The sequence below is a fragment of the Oncorhynchus nerka genome, linkage group LG4 (assembly GCF_034236695.1).
Source record: "Oncorhynchus nerka isolate Pitt River linkage group LG4, Oner_Uvic_2.0, whole genome shotgun sequence".
In the NCBI taxonomy this organism is placed as follows: domain Eukaryota; kingdom Metazoa; phylum Chordata; class Actinopteri; order Salmoniformes; family Salmonidae; genus Oncorhynchus; species Oncorhynchus nerka.
The window spans coordinates 49121509-49139105 of NC_088399.1; the positions used below are offsets into that span (position 1 = coordinate 49121509).

The 17597-nt window shown below is 40.7% G+C and overlaps 1 protein-coding gene across 1 annotated transcript; it reads right to left on the bottom strand.

Moving 5' to 3' along the window:
* Positions 1-1547: 1547 nt before the first annotated feature.
* Positions 1548-6966, bottom strand: LOC115128957 (procathepsin L-like). The gene is made up of 8 exons (XM_029659095.2): positions 6883-6966; positions 5513-5651; positions 5014-5136; positions 3431-3583; positions 2968-3192; positions 2540-2708; positions 2119-2236; positions 1548-1886 (listed from the first exon to the last, which is right to left on the bottom strand). Exons 2-8 carry the CDS (start codon positions 5639-5641, stop codon positions 1787-1789), a joined length of 1017 nt encoding a protein of 338 aa, XP_029514955.1. The 5' UTR covers positions 5642-5651; positions 6883-6966; the 3' UTR covers positions 1548-1786.
* Positions 6967-17597: the final 10631 nt, after the last annotated feature.

Sequence of the window (17597 nt, forward strand, 5' to 3'; positions counted from 1 at the left end):
AAATATGTAGTGAGGACCAGCCAGCGAGAGCATACAGGTCGCAGTGGTGGGTAGTATATGGGGCTTTGGTGACATAACAGATGGCACTGTGATAGACTGCATCCAATTTGCAGAGTAGAGTCTTGGAGGCTATTTTGTAAATGACATCGCCAAAGTCAAGGATCGGTAGTATAGTCAGTTTTACGAGGGTGTTTGGCAATGCTTATTGGGAGTCTGGAATGAGAGTTTACAGTCTAGCCAGACACCTAGGTATTTATAGTTGTCCACATATTCTAAGTCAGAACCGTCCAGAGTAGTGATGCTAGTCGGTCGGGGAGCGATCGGTTGAAGAGCATGCATTTAGTTTTATTAACATTTAAGAGCAGCTGGAGGCCACGAAAGGATTGTTGTATGGTGTTGAAGCTTGTTTGGAGGTTTGTTAAAACAGTATCCAAAGAAGGGCCAGATGTATACAGAATGGTGTCGTCTGTGTAGAGGTGGATCAAAGAGTCACCCGCAGCAAGAGCGACATTGATATATACAGAGAAAAGAGTCGGCCCGAGAATTTAACCCTGTGGTACCCCCATAGAGAACATGAGGTACGGACAACAGGCCCTCCGATTTGACACACTGAACTCTGAGATGTAGTTAGTGAACCAGGCGAGGCAGTCAGAAACCAAGGCTGTCGAGTCTGCCGATAATACGGTGATTGACAGAGTCGAATGCCTTGGCCAGGTCGATGAAGACTGCTGCACAGTACTGTCTGTAGGCCGCACAATGTTAAGGTTTTAAATTACTGCATGGTCTGTTCTTCACTCCAGACTGGCTATTATTTAAATTAGGACCAGCTAAACATACCAAATACAGTACACTTCACTAACAGTTAAAAGTCTGCATTTTAAAGGCCCAATGCAGCGGTTATCTAAAAATCTAATAATTTCTGGGTAATAAAAGATGCACTATGCAGAAAAAGCTTTGGCCATTTCCCGGTGGCTCAAATAATTTCAGTTTGTCACAAAGTAGTGTGGAGAACCATTGTTTCATCTAAACCTCTGAAATATATTTTCCATAACCAAAAATATTGTATTTTCGGCAGTTTGAAGCCAGTGTTCAAAACCAAAATTAAGACGCAAAAACTAAACTTAAGAACAGCTGTCATTTCCTGGTTGCTAAAATGCAACACTGTTCACTCAATTTAAGTTGAGGAAGCAAGCACTGAACAGTGTAGAGAATCCTTGTCCCATCAAATCACTGAAATATATTTAAGTAAAAATCTCAAGTAGGCGTACCATGTTACAGGGAAATGGGATGCAGGGGAGATTTATTTTGAACAGCCTAGTGCTGTTGAAATTCACCTAGCTTCCAAATGACATGTGTGTTTGAGAGTCAGCCTTCACTGACTGTCATAATAGCTGCTAGATAGTGCCAACATTTAAAAAATTAGTGCTACATCGTAGAAAAATGTAGTCAATTAGTACCACAAAGTATCCTCACAAATCAATTTTAAAAATGTTTATTTTGCTGATGTACAAAACAGTTGTAAAAGCAGAAAATGAGGAATGTACACAGGTTACACCTGTAACATTCACTTGGCTCAAGATGCATAGACATACAAATGTATAAAACAAAAATGGGTAGAATTTCATAAATTCCCTAAATGTGCTTCTTTAAAACCCAAGCAGCAGGTTCTCATGCACCTTTCACAGATTTAGTTAAGGCAGCACTGTAATCATGACCCGTTTTCCAGAACTTTCAAAAGTTTCTAGAACTAAGGTCTAGTGTACTAGAACCTCCAGGTTGTAGAACACTAGACCAGTGGGTAGCTGGCTGCCGTGGCGATGCCACAGTGGTTCTTCCTGTCTTTGGCCATGTAGATGTAGCCTTTGTCTCCCCATTTCTCACTCCAGCTGAGGAAGAGACAAAACATGTTAGTCCCACAGTTCTAGTTAGTAGGAAATTATAGATTCACTGCTGCTTTAGAGAAATGTATGACTTAGACCATAGTATCAGGACAACACCAACACTGTATTCAAATAAATGCAATGTAGAGATGCATATTCCCCGATGAGGGAATCAACCAATCCCGTAGTGGTGATGTAACAAATAAAAAACATCCTAGGAAGATACTATGTACTGTACCTGTTCTTGACAATCCAGAATTTCTTGCCATCTACATCCTCTCCTTCAAAACCGTATCCCACCACCAGAACTCCATGGTCAAGCTCCTCACTGCTGCACTCCTCCTCATAATAGATCCCTACAGGGAGAGGACATAGTTAAATTAGTGGGCTAAGATACGGAGTTTACCTCAGTATGTAAAACCACCGGATCTCAAAGCTAAAGGTCCTTAGGTAGCGTGTAGCTATTTACTAGATGGCAAAACTGAAATATTGGTAACAAACAATTTACTTCAAAGATGATGCCATTTGTAAATCTTAACTACAGTGTGATAAGGATAGACCAGAATAGCTCACAGCCACCCAAAAATAGTAGGTAGAGAATCCAATCCTTGCAAATATTCTAACGCATAATTTAAGTTGCACCGCTAACTGCTACTCACCAGACTGGTAGAACTGGAAGGATTCGTGGCTGGCATCGATGGCGACAGAGACGGGGCCGACAGACGCCACAGCCGTCATCAGAGTGTGCTCCTTGCCACTGGGGATGTCCACGAAGCCAGTTTCATTAACGGCACTGAACTCTGGTCGGTAGTGGCAAAGATCATCATCCTGAGTAACCAGATAAGCCCAACGGCCATGATTAGTAAAAAATATATATATATTCAAGCAAGTCAGTCATCCTTGGAGACATAAATCCCACTGTAATATATATTTCTAAGTAAGTCATTCCAAAATAACCATAGGAGTTGGTTCTACAGCAAACTGCATTATCTGGGACCAGGCTTAAAGAACAGGGCCTTACGTTTAATAAATGCATCTTCATACACTATTATATTTGAATTCAGACTAATAGAACACAGGGCCTTACCTTGCCCACATAGGGGTAGGACGCCTCTGTGTCCAGGCCGCCGTTGTCCATTACATACTGGAACGCCCGGTCCATGAGACCTCCATTACAGCCCTGGTTGCCCTGGGGTCTGGAGCAGTCCACCAGGTTCTGTTTACTCAGAGACACCAGATTGCCAGTCTTCTTGAATAGCTGGCCCTCTATGGCCCCGGTGGAACTGAACGCCCAGCAAGACCCACATGAGCCCTGGAGGAAAGATTGTTAAACATCTTGTTAGTATTTCATGTCAGAACACACTGACATGCGCATGTAAGTAATAACTATGTATACGCAATTTGCCGCCTTATCTTCTGTATACTGTAAATTACAATCATGGTAACCAGCACGCAAGAGCCAGACAGTTCTCTGGAAGATATGCATTTATTTAGTGACACAGCAGTGTGTGTGGATAGGAGTCATGACTCATGAGTGATTCAGATCACACCTGGTCCATGACGGGAGTGACGTAGCCCTTCTCTCTCCAGTCCACAGCTTTAGGGGCCTGCAGGTAGTTGGGTTCCATGAACAGAGAGCCCTTGTACTTCCTCTCGGTTGTCTGCTTGTAGCCGTTCATGAGCTGCCTGAACTCTTCGTTGGTCTAGGGAGGAAAGAATCAGAACACGTTGAAACGTAATGTCTTCCCTGGCAAGATGTGGTTTGTAATTTACCATCTGAATGGGAAATCAAATTTTATTAGCCACATGCACCAAATACAACAGGTGTAGTAGACCTTACAGTGAAATGCTTACTTAAGAGCCCCTAACCAACAATGCAACTTCAAAAAATAAAGATAAGAGTAAGAGATAAAAGTAACTAAAGAGCAGCAGTGAAATAACAGCGAGACTACAAACAGGGGGGGGGTACCGATACAGAGTCAATGTGCGGGGGCATCGGTTATTTGAGGTAGTATGTACATGTAGGTAGAGTTATTAAAGTGACTATGCATATATGACAACAGAGAGTAGCAGTGGTGTAAAGAGGGTGAGAGAGGCACTGCAAATAGCCTGGGCAGACTTGGGGGTAGAAGCCTCTTGGACCTAGACATGGCGCTCCGGTACCGCTTGCCGTAGCAGAGAGAACCATCTATGAATAGGGTGGCTGGAGTCTGACAATTTCAGGGCCTTCCTCTGACACCGCCTGGTATAGAGGTCCTGGACGGCAGGAAGCTTGGCACCAGTGATGTACAGGGCCGTTAGCATATCCCTCTGTAGTGCCTTGCGGTCGGAGGCCGAGCAGTTGCCATACCAGACAGTGATGAAACCAGAATGCTCTCGATGATGCAGCTGTAGAACCTTTTGAGGATCTGAGGACCCATACCAAATCTTTTCAGTCTCCTGAGGGTGAATAGGTTTTGTCATGCCCTCTTCACAACTTTCTTGGTGTGCTTGGACCATGTTAGTTTGTTGGTGATGTGGACACCAAGGAACTGGAAGCTCTCAACCTGCTCCACTACAGGGGGTGGGAAGATGAGAATGGGGGACGTGCTCAAAATGTAGTTTTTTTTAATGTCTTAGGACTGTTATAAAAGTTGTGCACTGAACCATGAATCTAGTGTGCATCTTTAAGACTAAGTTTCAATTCCCTTCTCAGGATATCTATTCCATTGCTGCTTGATAGTTAAAGAAACCTAAACTGCGAGTCTGAATACATTCCTGCCTTCATTGTCAACACTGATACCTGCGTGTTGTCAAAGTGCCTGTGAAATAGTTCATACTATGTGCTTTAGCAAATCTATGGCGTGACAACAAAAGGATCCAGCTACACCACACACACGGTATGGGAAAGGGCTGCTGAAATGTACCTCCTGCTCCACAGTAAAATGTCTCAGCAACAGACTTGGACAGAAGCTCACTGGAACTGATATCGGCACCTCAAACTTTCTACTGCTTTAGTTCCTACACCTCATAGAATATTATCTCAACAGTCCTGCAGAGTTCTTATAAATATATACAGTACAGGCCCCCAGAATGGGTAGCGGCACCCATTTCATCCATGTCAAGCACTGCTCAGCAAGGTGATTCTTCTTACCATGTCACCAAAGTGGTTCATGCCCAGACGGTAGGAGTGTTTTCCCATAGAATGGTCCAGGTTGTGCATCTCAATCTTCTTCAGGTTCTTTTCCCAAACCATCCTCCTCCAGCCCTCCTCGCTCTGTAACAATGAGTGAAAAACAGTGAGAAAATATACACAATCATATACTGTCTCAGAACTATGGGCACAATCCATGCAATTAATGATATATAGGTGTAATTTACAGCTACATGTATGCACCACTTGATCAATTGAGCCCCTTGTTGAGAGCAGTGGAGGATGGTGGGAGGAGTCAAAGGAGGACAGGCTCATTGTACTGGCTGTAATGGAATGGAGGCAAATGTGGTTTCCAAATGTTTGATACCATTCCAGAAATTCCATTCCAGCCTATACAATAAGCCCATCCTCCCATAGCTCATCCCACCAGCCTCCACTCGTTGTGAGCTACCGAGGGGTTCCTGAGGATGTGCTCCTCTACTTGTGCTGAAACACCCACCTCATGGTAGTTCTTGCTGTGCCAGTTCTTCCACAAGTGCCAGTGGCCCTCCAACTGAGAGTCAAACATAGGGGCCGCATACACAGCACTCATACAGAGCACCAACATTGCCAAGTACAGGGACATCATGGTCAAACAGCTGTGGAGAGAGAGAGAGAGAGAGAGAGAGCAGAGCTCAGTCAGCCTTGTATTTTCAGTGTAAAGAAGCAATATAGCATAAACTGTTGAATTGTACCTTTGAAACAACAGCAGATCTTCAACGTTATATACAACAACAAAAAGTCTGGGCAGCACCTCCTACTGGAGATTTGATCAACAACTATCCATTTGGTCTCCCATCCAGTGTTTTAACCAAGGCCAGTTTAGCTTTGACATGTCACTGACTACACATGTGCTATCATGTGAATGATTGACTGCATCACTTATTTTTATAAGAAACATTGTGTTGAAAATACTTTGTTTTTGCATAGTCAACTTACACACAGCTCTGACACACACTTATCCCATCAGACATGCCACCAGTGAGCTTTTCCAGAACAAATTCAAGAAAACATACACTATTATATAGAGCCCTTACTGCATGGAACTTCCATCTCATATTGCTCAAATAAACAGCAGACCTGGTTTCAAAAAAGTAGATAAAGCAACACCTCGCGGCACAACACCTCTCCCCTATTTGACCTAGATAGTTTGTGTGTATGCATTGATATGTAGGCTACGTGTGCATTTCAAAGAAAATTGATGTAGTTCTGTCCTTGAGCTGTTCTTGTCTAATGATGTCCTGTATTATCTCATTCTGTATTATGTTTCATGTTTTGTTTGGACCCCAGGAAGAGTAGCTGCTGCTTTTGCAAAAGCTAATGGGGATCCTAATAAAATACAAATGTTTAAAAAAAATCAAGTCATTGCAAAGTGTATCTTTAACAGAAAATGAAATGTAACCATCCTTTATAAGTCATATCAATTGTAATATTTACACCAATAAATCACTTGTGAAAGTCATCAGTAGCTATTGTTTTAATTCAACCTAGGGTTCACAAACACATCACCTTGCACTTTCACCATCCTGTGATGTTAATTCATCATAATGTATTTAATCTGCAGCCTAATTAACTGCATGCTTTCCCAACGAGTAGTAAAGTGAGGTCCACACTACTACTCCAAGTTTACTTCGAAAAAAGTAATGTTGATATCCACAGAGATATTCGAGGGAATGTTTGGTAACAGCAGGCAGAAAAAGCAACATCAGAATCTGTAGACTAATATTGTCTTTCTGTATCAATCAAATTGAAGAACAAATGCCCCTGGTAAATGTCCATAACCCAAGATCCTAACACTGTGCAAAGAACAGAATGGAAAGCAGTACTTACTTTTTCCCGTCAATTTGCAGTAGCAGGGTGATGATATTTGCTGCTGTTGTTGTGTAGTCAGTGAACAAGACACAACACTTTATACAGCCAGCTATATGTCCTATAGTGGTGGGGGCTGGCTTGTGATTGGCTGAAAGGAGACGGTATCTCACACTGCCGACCCGCTGAATGATCATTTAAAGATATCAGGTCCCGCCCGGTGTAAATAGCCCAGCATGTGATTCCTGACCACTTGACCGTTTTCATCAACTCATCAAATTTGATTAAACATCAAATCAAATCAAATTGTATTTGTCACATACACATGGTTAGCAGATGTTAATGCGAAAGTGTAGCGAAATGCTTGTGCTTCTAGTTCCGACAATGCAGTGAGTGAGTTGATTAGATTACTGGGAAACTAAAGGGTGAAAAGATACATTGTAACATCGAATCAATTTCACTTAACATTTTTTCATCTTTGGTTACTTTGTAACAGTTCTCTCATCATGTGCGGGCGCGGAGGAGATGAGAGCATGGCACGCTGATGCTTATACAGCAATGACAAAGAAATTACCAGAAAAAAAATGCAAAACATGTTCATTGAACAGTAATGACATGAATATGGGAAGAAATGTTACATGTAGTCTAGTACCTGAAACTGAGTGGCCAAGAACAAACGCCACATATGTTCCTGCTCTGTGAAGCATACAACCGCTTCAGTGTTTGTTCATGTCCTAATATGATAGATTCAAATAATAGCCTGAAGTTGAGAGAATGAACAAATTAACCTACATTTATCTAGCTCAAATATTAAGATTATCTGCATTCTTTAGATACTGATGAGTTATTGTGTGATACTCTGCTGTGTCTGGAAAGTTCTGATGGGCTTGTAAATAATGTATTTGTGTAAATAATCATTCCAATTTCATTTGAAAGGTGTCTTACAAGCCTTTCAGTATTTTCCTACCTCTTCTGCACATTCTCTCTCTGGTTTTCCTTTAAAACATTGATATTTAGACAGAAGAATGTTTTGTTTTGTTTGTTTTTTTAGCTCATACAGAATAACTTACAACACATTTATGTAACTATTTTAATTATGAAACCCACTGAATTTCGAAACCCACAGAAAACACACTAATCAATACATTGTTTCTAAAGAAATACCTATTGTGTAATGTCACTTTTGCCTTGTCAGCTTTAGGAGATACTGCCTGTCAACCAAATACAATCACACAGGAATAAGGGGAGGGATGGATTCTCTTCTTGGGCAGCTGCTGAATCTATGTGGTTACTGATAGGGCAGACACACACACACACACACACACACACACACACACACACACACACACACACACACACACACACACACACACACACACACAATAGTTAGTGGTTAGTAATAGGACTCCTTGATTGGTATTGGTGTGTCTACAAAAACACTACAGGGAAGTCAATGAATGGATGGGTACTGAATTATCCTATAGGTTTTTTAAAGATAACCATTAGCTCCCAGTATTGATCGATCATACCAAGAAGAATGTTTTGATAACAATGCAGTAATGTATCCATGCAATGTCATACTAACAGAAACAGATGCACGTTAATCCACCTGTCAGACATGAAGTGTACTGCAGGTAATGTAACGCGGTCATGACCATAGCGTTGAATAAAGAGTTGAATACAGGGCATTTGGAAAGTGTTCAGACCCCTTGACTTTTTCCACATTTTGTTACATTACAGCCTTATTCTAAAAGTGATTACATTCTTTTTTTCCCCTCATCTATCTACACACAATACCCCATAATGACAAAGTGAAAACAGGTTTTTAGAAATTTTAGCAAATGTATAACAAAGAAAATGGAAATATCACATTTACAAAGGTATTCAGACTCTTGACTCAATACTTTGTTGAAGAACCTTTGGCAGTGATTACAGCCTCGAGGCTTCTTGGGTACGACACTACAAGCTTGGCACATCTGTATTTGGGGAAGTTCTCCCTTTCTTCTCTGCAGATCCTCTCAAGCTCTGTCTGGTAGTTCGGGACAGTCACTGCACAGGCATTTTCAGGTCTCTCCAGAGAAGTTAGATCGGGTTCAAGTCCGGGCTCTGGCTGGGCCACTCAAGGACATTCACAGACTTGTCCCGAAGCCAGTGTGCTTAGGGTCGGTGTCCTGTTGGAAGGTGAACCTTCGACCCAGTCTGAGTTCCTGAGCGCTCTGGAGTAGGTTTTCATCAAGGATCTCTCTGTACTTTGCTCCATTCATCTTTGCCTCGATCCTGACTAGTCTCCCAGTCCTTGCTAATGAAAAACATCCCCACAGCATGATGCTGCCACCACCATGCTTCACTTTAGGGATGATGCCAGGTTTCCTCCAGACGTGAAGCTTGACATTCAGACCAAAGAGTTCAATCTTGGAGAACCTTCCCACTTTGGCAAACTCCAAGTGGGCTGTCAATTAACTTTCACTGAGAAGTGGCTTCCGTCTGGTCACTCTACCACAAAGGCCTGTTTGGTGGAGTGCTGCAGAGATGGTTGTCCTTCTGGAAGGTTCTCCAATCTCCAAAGAGGAAGTCTAGAGCAGTTTGGCCGGGCGGCCAGCTCTAGGAAGAGTTTTGGTGGTTCCAGATGTCTTACATTTAATAATGATGGAGGCCACTGGGTTCTTGGGGACCTTTAATGCTGCAGAAATGTTTTGGTACCCTTCACCAGATCTGTGCCTCGAAACAATCGTATCTCTGAGCTAAAATTCCTTCTACTTCATGGCTTGGTTATTGCTCTGATATGCTCTGTCAACTGTGGGACCTTAGATTGACAGGTGAGTGCCTTTTCAAATCATGTCCAATCAATTTAATTTACCACAGGTGGACTCCAATCAAGTTGTAGAAACATCTCAAGGATGATCAATGGAGACAGGATGCACCCGAGCTCAATTTCGAGTCTCATATCCAAGGGTCTGAGTACGTATGTAAATACGTGTTTTCTTTTTATTGTTTTTTTTATTAGAAAAAAATGTAAACAAATTATATTCACTATGTCATTATGGGGTATTGTGTGTAGATTGCTGAGGATGTTTTTTCTTTAATCAATTTTGGAAAAAGCCTGTAACATAACAACATGTGGATAAGTAATGGGGTCTGAATACTTTCTGAAGGCACTATAAGTACCTCACTGTGATTGTTTCCAATTCAAATGATACTTTCTTTTTTTTTACAAAAATAGTTTCTTAGCAAAGAGAAATTTCTCAAGCAAGAATTAAGCTAGGACTGTCTGGTAGTGGTCTGACTGGGGAGGGGAAACTTGAAAATGAGCTGTTCTTGGCAGAGAGGTTTAGAACTCTCTTTCTTATTGGTCTGTTAACTAATTTACCACCTGGTGATGTCACCAGGCAGGCCAAAACTCCATCCCAGCAAAACAGGCAAACATTTCAGGCAATCTTTTCAAACAGTTCTTACACTAAAATGGCATTATCATAATTTCCACAATTTCCTAGTGTTATTCCAACCTCATAATGTGGAAATATATACATTTGAAGTTGGAAGTTTACATACACCTTAGCCATATACATTCACATTCAGTTTTTCACAATTCCTGACATTTAATCCTAGTAAAAGTTCCCTGTCTTAGGTCAGTTAGGATCACCACTTTATTTTAAGAATGTGAAATGTCAGAATAATAGTAGAGAGAGCTTTTATTTCTTTCATCACATTCCCAGTGGGTCAGAAGTTTACATACACTCAATTAGTATTTGGTAGCATTGCCTTTAAGTTGTTTAAATTGGGTCAAACATTTTGGGTAGCCTTCCACAAGCTTCCCACAATAAGTTGGGTGAATTTTGTCCCATTCCTCCTGACAGAGCTGGTGTAACTGAGTCAGGTTTGTAGGCCTCCTTTCTCGCACACGCTTTTTCAGTTCTTCCCACAAATTTTCTATTGGATTGATGTCAGGGCTTTGTGATGACCATTCCAATACCTTGATTTTGTTGTCCTTAAGCCATTTTGACACAACTTTGGAAGTATGCTTGGGGTCATTGTCCATTTGGAAGACCCATTTGCGACCAAGCTTTAACTTCTTGAATAATGTCTTGAGATGTTGCTTCAATATACAGCATCCACATAATTTTCCTTCCTCATGATGCCATCTATTTTGTGAAGTACACCAGTCCCTCCTGCAGCAATGCACCCCCACAACATGATGCTGCCACCCCCGTGCTTCACGGTTGGGATGGTGTTCTTCGGCTTGCAAGCATCCCCCTTTTTCCTCCAAACATAAGGATGGTCCTTATGGCCAAACAGTTCCATTTTTGTTTCATCGGACCAGAGGACATTTCTCCAAAAAGTACGCTCTTTGTCCCCATGTGCAGTTGCAAACCGTAGTCTGGCTTTTTTTATGGCTGTTTTGGAGCAGTGGCTTCTTCCTTTCTGAGCGGCCTTTCAGATTATGTCGAGATAGGACTTGTTTTTACTGTGGATATAGATACTTATGTACCTGTTTCCTCCAGCATATTCACATGGTCCTTTGCTGTTGTTCTGAGATTGATTTGCACTTTTCTCACCAAAGTACATTCATCTCTAGGAGACAGAACACGTCTCCTTCCTGAGCGGTATGATGGCTGCGTCGTCCCATGGTGTTTATACTTGCGTACTATTGCTTGTGCATATGAACGTGGTACCTTCAGGCATTTGGAAATTGCTCCCAAGGATGAACCAGACTTGTGGAGGTCTACACTTTTTTTCTGAGGTCTTGGCTGATTTCTTATGATTTTCCCATGATGTCAAGCAAAGAGGCACTGAGTTTGAAGGTAGACCTTTAAATAGAGCCACAGGTACACCTCCAATTGACTGAAATTATGTAAATTAGCCTATCAGAAGCTTCTAAAGCAATGACATAATTTTCTGGAATTTTCTAAGTTGTTTAAAGGCACAGTCAACTTATTGTATGTACACTTCTGACCCACTGGAATTGGAATAGAGTGAATTATAAGTGAAATAATCTGTCTGTAAACAATTGTTGCAAAAATGACTGCACAAAGTAGATGTCCTAACCGACTTGCCAAAACTATAGTTTGTTAACAAGACATTTGTGGAGTGGTTGAAAAACAAGTTTAAAGGACTCCAACCTAAGTGTATGTAAACTTCAACTGTATAAAACACAGTCAAATCCCATGTTTGACTGCACTGGGCCTTTAAATGATTAAGACACATCCCACGTGTCTTACAGTGAACCAAGATTCGTTTGGATCACTAAACTTAGGGACCAACCCCCTCATCGACCAAATATGACCTCAGTCTCCCCCTCCTAATGGAGGGATGTTGTGCCATTTCCACTGGTTGACCTGAAGGATGTTTTGAATAAAACCCAATGTAAAAATCCCTCCACTTATTGTCCATGTTGTGTTGCTGACTCACTAGCATGGGGACATATAACTAACCCAAGATAGACAACAGCCTGTCATTTCCAACGGGAGCAAATTAATCAAAGTGGGCAGCACATGCAAGGAGATGGTCAGAGCCAAACACGAGCTAGCGAGAGCCTTTTGGCAACATGTATTTCTGTTAGGGAACGCCTAGCCTGTGAAGTGTGCGTGTGCAATAACTCAATTTACCCTTTGCACTCCTAAACAACGCAATTTTGTAAAACTTTGGCAAAGGGTTGAGTCTATAAAACCTAGCCCACTCTGCTCTTTACATATTGTAGTTTTTCAAACTGAAAACTGTACTGAGAGCAAATGTTTGGTCGATGAGAAAATAATCAGAATGTTGGCCAAAATCTATGTCGCGCCATCTTCTCCCACTGCCGGCCACTGGGCTTCCTCTTACCGCTATATGGAGTGGAAAAGCCAACCAGATGCTTCACATTTATATATCCGGTGAAATATCTGTCTAATATTTCTATATGTGGCTCAATACAGGCTGTCAAACCATGAGAAACGTTGGTTTATAATATTAACAACACCAGGTGGTGTATTGGTAATTCTTTGCTCTCAGTTCTCAATCCTATATGATCCTTAAATACTAATTTGACATGGGTGCTAAAGACAACACTAAGTACTTTTAGTAAAAAATGTATAGTACTCTGGTAACCACCAGAGCTAACCAAAGCTATGTATTGTATGCAGTGGCGACCTGTCATTCAGGGCATGGGGGGCTTGCCTGTTCTGCTTGTTATTTTGGCATTAATACGTGTCACATATCAGTTCGCAAACAATGTAAAAAACAAAACAAATGGAGTTAATAAAGCCTCATACAAACATGGTCTCTTTTTTGATTTCTTGAGTAAGGCAGCTCCAAAATGCAGGTGTTTCAGCCAAGCTCAGTGCTTTCTGTGGTGGTGGGGCTTGCCAGCGGGCAAGACAGAGCATTGTGCCTGATTAGCTCAGTTTTCTGTCATGATTGGCTCAGTTTTCTGTCACTCATGGGACAGTCGGTCATCCCCAATTCTAAGGTTAGAGTTTCGAAAATGTTAACCCCTTGGGTTCTGACATAGAGTTATATTAGATGTGCCCATCCAAGAAGGCTCAAGATCATTGGCCACAGATAGAATGACATCAAATCACGTTATATCTACAGTAGCTTTGATTGGACTGATCATCTCAACATCATACTTTCAAAATCTTAGCTAGCAAGCTAGCAGTCATCACCGTGAATCAAGTTAACAATCAAATCCTTTTCCATTTTTGTCATATGAAGAGAAATTAGAGATAAAACGTCTCGGTGCTCATCGGCGTTTGGACAAACATACAACAAATTGGAAATCGCATATTCAACAATGAGTGGTTTGGGAAGGAATCAGTGGCTAACTGTGAGTTCAAGACAACTGGGAACTTGGGAAAAATGAGCTACAATTGGGAAAATACGTTTGAACGGTCATTCAAATCTGGATTGTAAATCCGGCATCTTTCTCTTTGATAACTAAATCTGCCCACGAAGAACCGCCTCGCCACTTTCCTGTTCAAGCACATCACAACATGAGTCAAAAAATGTATTATGCTGCTTCAGAAATTATATAGGATGCCAGAGACATATGTATACTGAATCTAAAGAAATTCTCAGTGTATGTTGTGTAGTAAGCTGTTAGTAGCCCATGTGTCTCACCCTAATAATTTGGTCTATTTTCCTATAACCTGTTTTAGAGAAACGTAATCATCGAAAATTGTAAGAGCTTTCATTGTCTGTTAATATGTAAGAACGGCCCATGTTCTGAATTCTGTCGCTGTACATTTCAAAAGTGCTGAACAAATACTTATACTGACTACATCCGTCGTCTCTCGCTCATTAATGTCTTATTCGAAATGACGGATTGCCTCTTATCCGCTTGTCGTCCCCTTATGCCATAGTTTGTACATCTCAATTGTCAGTAGAAAATAGATTTGTTTAAGCAAGTCAGACTTATCAGCTATGTTTTTTTTAAAGGCAGTAAATGAGGCTGAAGGAACTGTAGCAGTACTACCAATACTGGTTCATAATATGTGAAAGACAAATACCTCACAAGGCTTCTTCTCACTAAGCGGAGATATGAGATATCTTTCGTTCTCAAAACAAGGACTGACTGTACTGCCAAATTGCAGATACTGATAGTGAGGATTTGTTCAATCAGTCACTTGCATGAAAACAGAAATGGTTTTTTAGAACAGCACATGAACAGAACACATAAATAAGTAATAAGAAAAGCACATGTACAACATTTCCATCACATGTCACAATGCTTTTGAAAAGCCAGACCAGCAGAAAGTAGGCCTGTCTGGACAATGCCTCTAGTAGTCATCAGCATGTATCAGAAATGTGTGATGATGACAGTATTCAAATAGGGGCCCTGTTATCAATGCAATGCTGTTGATCTTGCCATGCAAATTAGGTTTGAGTTACTTAGTTACTCTACTTGGTGATAAGATCACATCTTATCTTAATGATTTTACAGCAATGCATGTCTGTTCCAAATCAAACTTTATTTAAAGCTCAAATCTCTTCCAGGGGATGCATTTCAATGTGCTTTACAAATAAAATGATAGGTGGGGAAATTAAAAACACAATACGTTTTCTAAACGAGACAAATGAAAATAGTAAAACAATATTAAAATAAACAGTGGACATGAGAGACTAATGGATTCAAATAGAAAATAAATCATATATATATATATAGAATGGGAGAAAATATATAAAACAGATTGTATGACTAAAAGCCCAGCTAAAAGAGTGTCATAATATATTTGTTAAAAATGTCAAAGCTATCAGGGTCTGTGGATGGGGAACAGAGTATTGGGTAAGAACATTACAATCTAAATAGCATAGCAAAGCCTGCTTTTCTCCGTGAGTCATTTCGCTTTAGACAAGACATTGTCAATTCTACTGATACCATGAAGAACAACAAGAAAAGACCAGTTCGGACCAGTTCCGCCATTACAAACACACCCATAAAAATAGTATAGGGGTAGTAATCAGGCGATGTCATTGTTATCAATATATCACTATTACTTGATGACATACATTGATTGTCATACCACTTGAAATGGGCCTGAATATAATGTGTCTCTTGTTTGTTCTGGTTTCAACTGTGTGCTCCACCAGTGATTCAAATACAGTGGAACATAATCCATCATTTGTGTGAATGGACTTGTTGTCCCATGGAGCCACATATTGCAGTGATTGGGAGACGCTGTGGGTGCATCTTGAATGGGGAGCTGTTTTAGTTAACAAAAGTCGATCTTAAGGGAGTGGTTGATGCTTACTTTGCACGTGTGAAGAGGTTAGCATAATGTATCAGCTTTCTCCAGCATAAGAAAACAGGTCTATCAAACGGTTGTTGCTCTGCCTCTATTAGCTGTAATGAATGACTTTACTGGAAGTGGAACACCGAGCTAAACGAAACAAGTTGTATTATTCGAATAAAGTGTTCATTTATACTTGTTACACATTTGTGACTTTCTCAGCCGTGTGTGTGTCAGATAGAACAGAATGTGCTACAACTCCTCTCTCTACCGTGAGGTATAGAAGTCTCTACAACACTAGGCTGTTGTCTCCACATTACCATGCACTGCCTTTAATCAACAAACAAACACTAGCTGCAGATAAAAAGCAGCACAGAGGAAACAGACCCAGCTGTACTTTTCTCTCTTCCTGGTGTTTTCCCTCCCTTTCAGGGACAAACTCAGTCATTTCAGAGCTCTAGTCTTCCTCAATGTCTTCTCAGTGGCTGTTGCTCTGAGCTCCACACATAAGGCTCCAGTTAGAAATCGACTGTATCTCAGAATATTAGATTAGAGAGTTAAATAGTCACATTTACAGGGTTGTTTGCAAAGTCACAGAAACTCCTGTATTAAGTATGTAGGCCGTACAAGGTTTTAAATTACTGTACAGTCTGTTCTTCACTCCAGCCTGGCATATATTTAAATTAGGACCAGATAGACATACCAAATACAGTACACAGAAACGTCAGTAACAGTTAATTTTTAAAATTAATTTCCTGCATTTTAAAGGCCCAATGCAGCTGTTTTTTTTTTTTTTTTTTTAATCTACAAATCTAAGAATTTATGGGTAATAATTAAAGATGCACTATGCAGAAATAGCTCTGGCCATTTCCTGGTTGTTAAAATTAATTTCACAATTCACCTAATTTCAGTTTGTGACAATATAAGTACAGCATAGAGAATCATTGTTCCATCTAAACCTCTGAAATATATGTTCCATAAACAAAAACATTTTTTGCTGTTTGAAGCTGGTGTCAAAAACCTAAATTAAAAGATGCAAAAACTAAAGTTAAGGGAAGCGTAGAAATACCTCACATAGAACAGAGCTACCACTTCTTACACTTGCGTTTAATGAGAATGACCAACATTTGTGTGAATTAGGCACGGTCGCCCAAAAGAGTTACATATTACAGCCTTACTGTAATGGTTTTCCATTGAAGTGGTCATAAAGAGTTTTTAGCAAAAACCTATTTGTCAAGCAAGAATGTCGCTAGGACTGTCTTGGAGTGGTCTGAGTGGCAAGAAGGGCACCAAAGAGTAGCTCAATCCACCAGAGATGAAGGGCCTAATGGGGAGGAATATGTATTCCAACCTGAAAAACGAGCGGTTATTGGAAGAGAGATTTGGAACTGGTCTGTTAACCGATACTGCAACTCATGAAAACCTGATTAAAACATCCGGTGTCTATTGTATTTTCAACCAGCAGCTATTGGATAATACCGGCTGAAAGGATTTTATACTGAATTTTGAGTGCACTTGGCCTTTAACAAGGTTTGCCATTACTCATGGCCTCTGGAAGGTTTGTAGGAAACAGTGTAGCAGTCTTAAGGACAATATAGGAAATACAATGGGTGTGAAATTGTTTAAAAAAAACATTTTTTATGAATATGGTCTCACCCCCCCCCTCAAAATCCATCTAAATGCCAAGTAAATGCATCAGTTCTTATTCACTACTGTGCAGCAAACCCCACACCCGTTAAAGGTGCTACACAGGATCTCTAGAATTTGCCAAATTTCTGAGAACGTCCATAATATCTGCAGTAATAGCAGACTAAATCACAAATTTCCTGACCTGCCAGTGTTGTGATTAGTCTAATGATTTTGCCTGCCGAAATGGCATCTGTCCTCAAATGGGAAAGCAGTGTTGGCTGTGTTATGTAGTGGTTATTGGGTCAAGAGACCGTCATTTCCTGGTGGCCAAAAGTCACTGGTTGACCATTTCATAAAAAATAAACATGCACCAAAGTGTAGGGAATCACTGTACCAGCCCCAAAA

Bases quoted from the DNA above. Each gene is read 5' to 3' on its own strand.
- LOC115128957 (XM_029659095.2), bottom strand. From the start codon at position 5,641: ATGATGTCCCTGTACTTGGCAATGTTGGTGCTCTGTATGAGTGCTGTG. The intron at 3,584-5,013 runs GTAAGAAGAATC...TTTCCTCCCTAG, and splicing joins TGAACCACTTTGGTGACATG to ACCAACGAAGAGTTCAGGCA. The intron at 3,193-3,430 runs GTGTGATCTGAA...TCTTTCCTCCAG, and splicing joins TCACTCCCGTCATGGACCAG to GGCTCATGTGGGTCTTGCTG.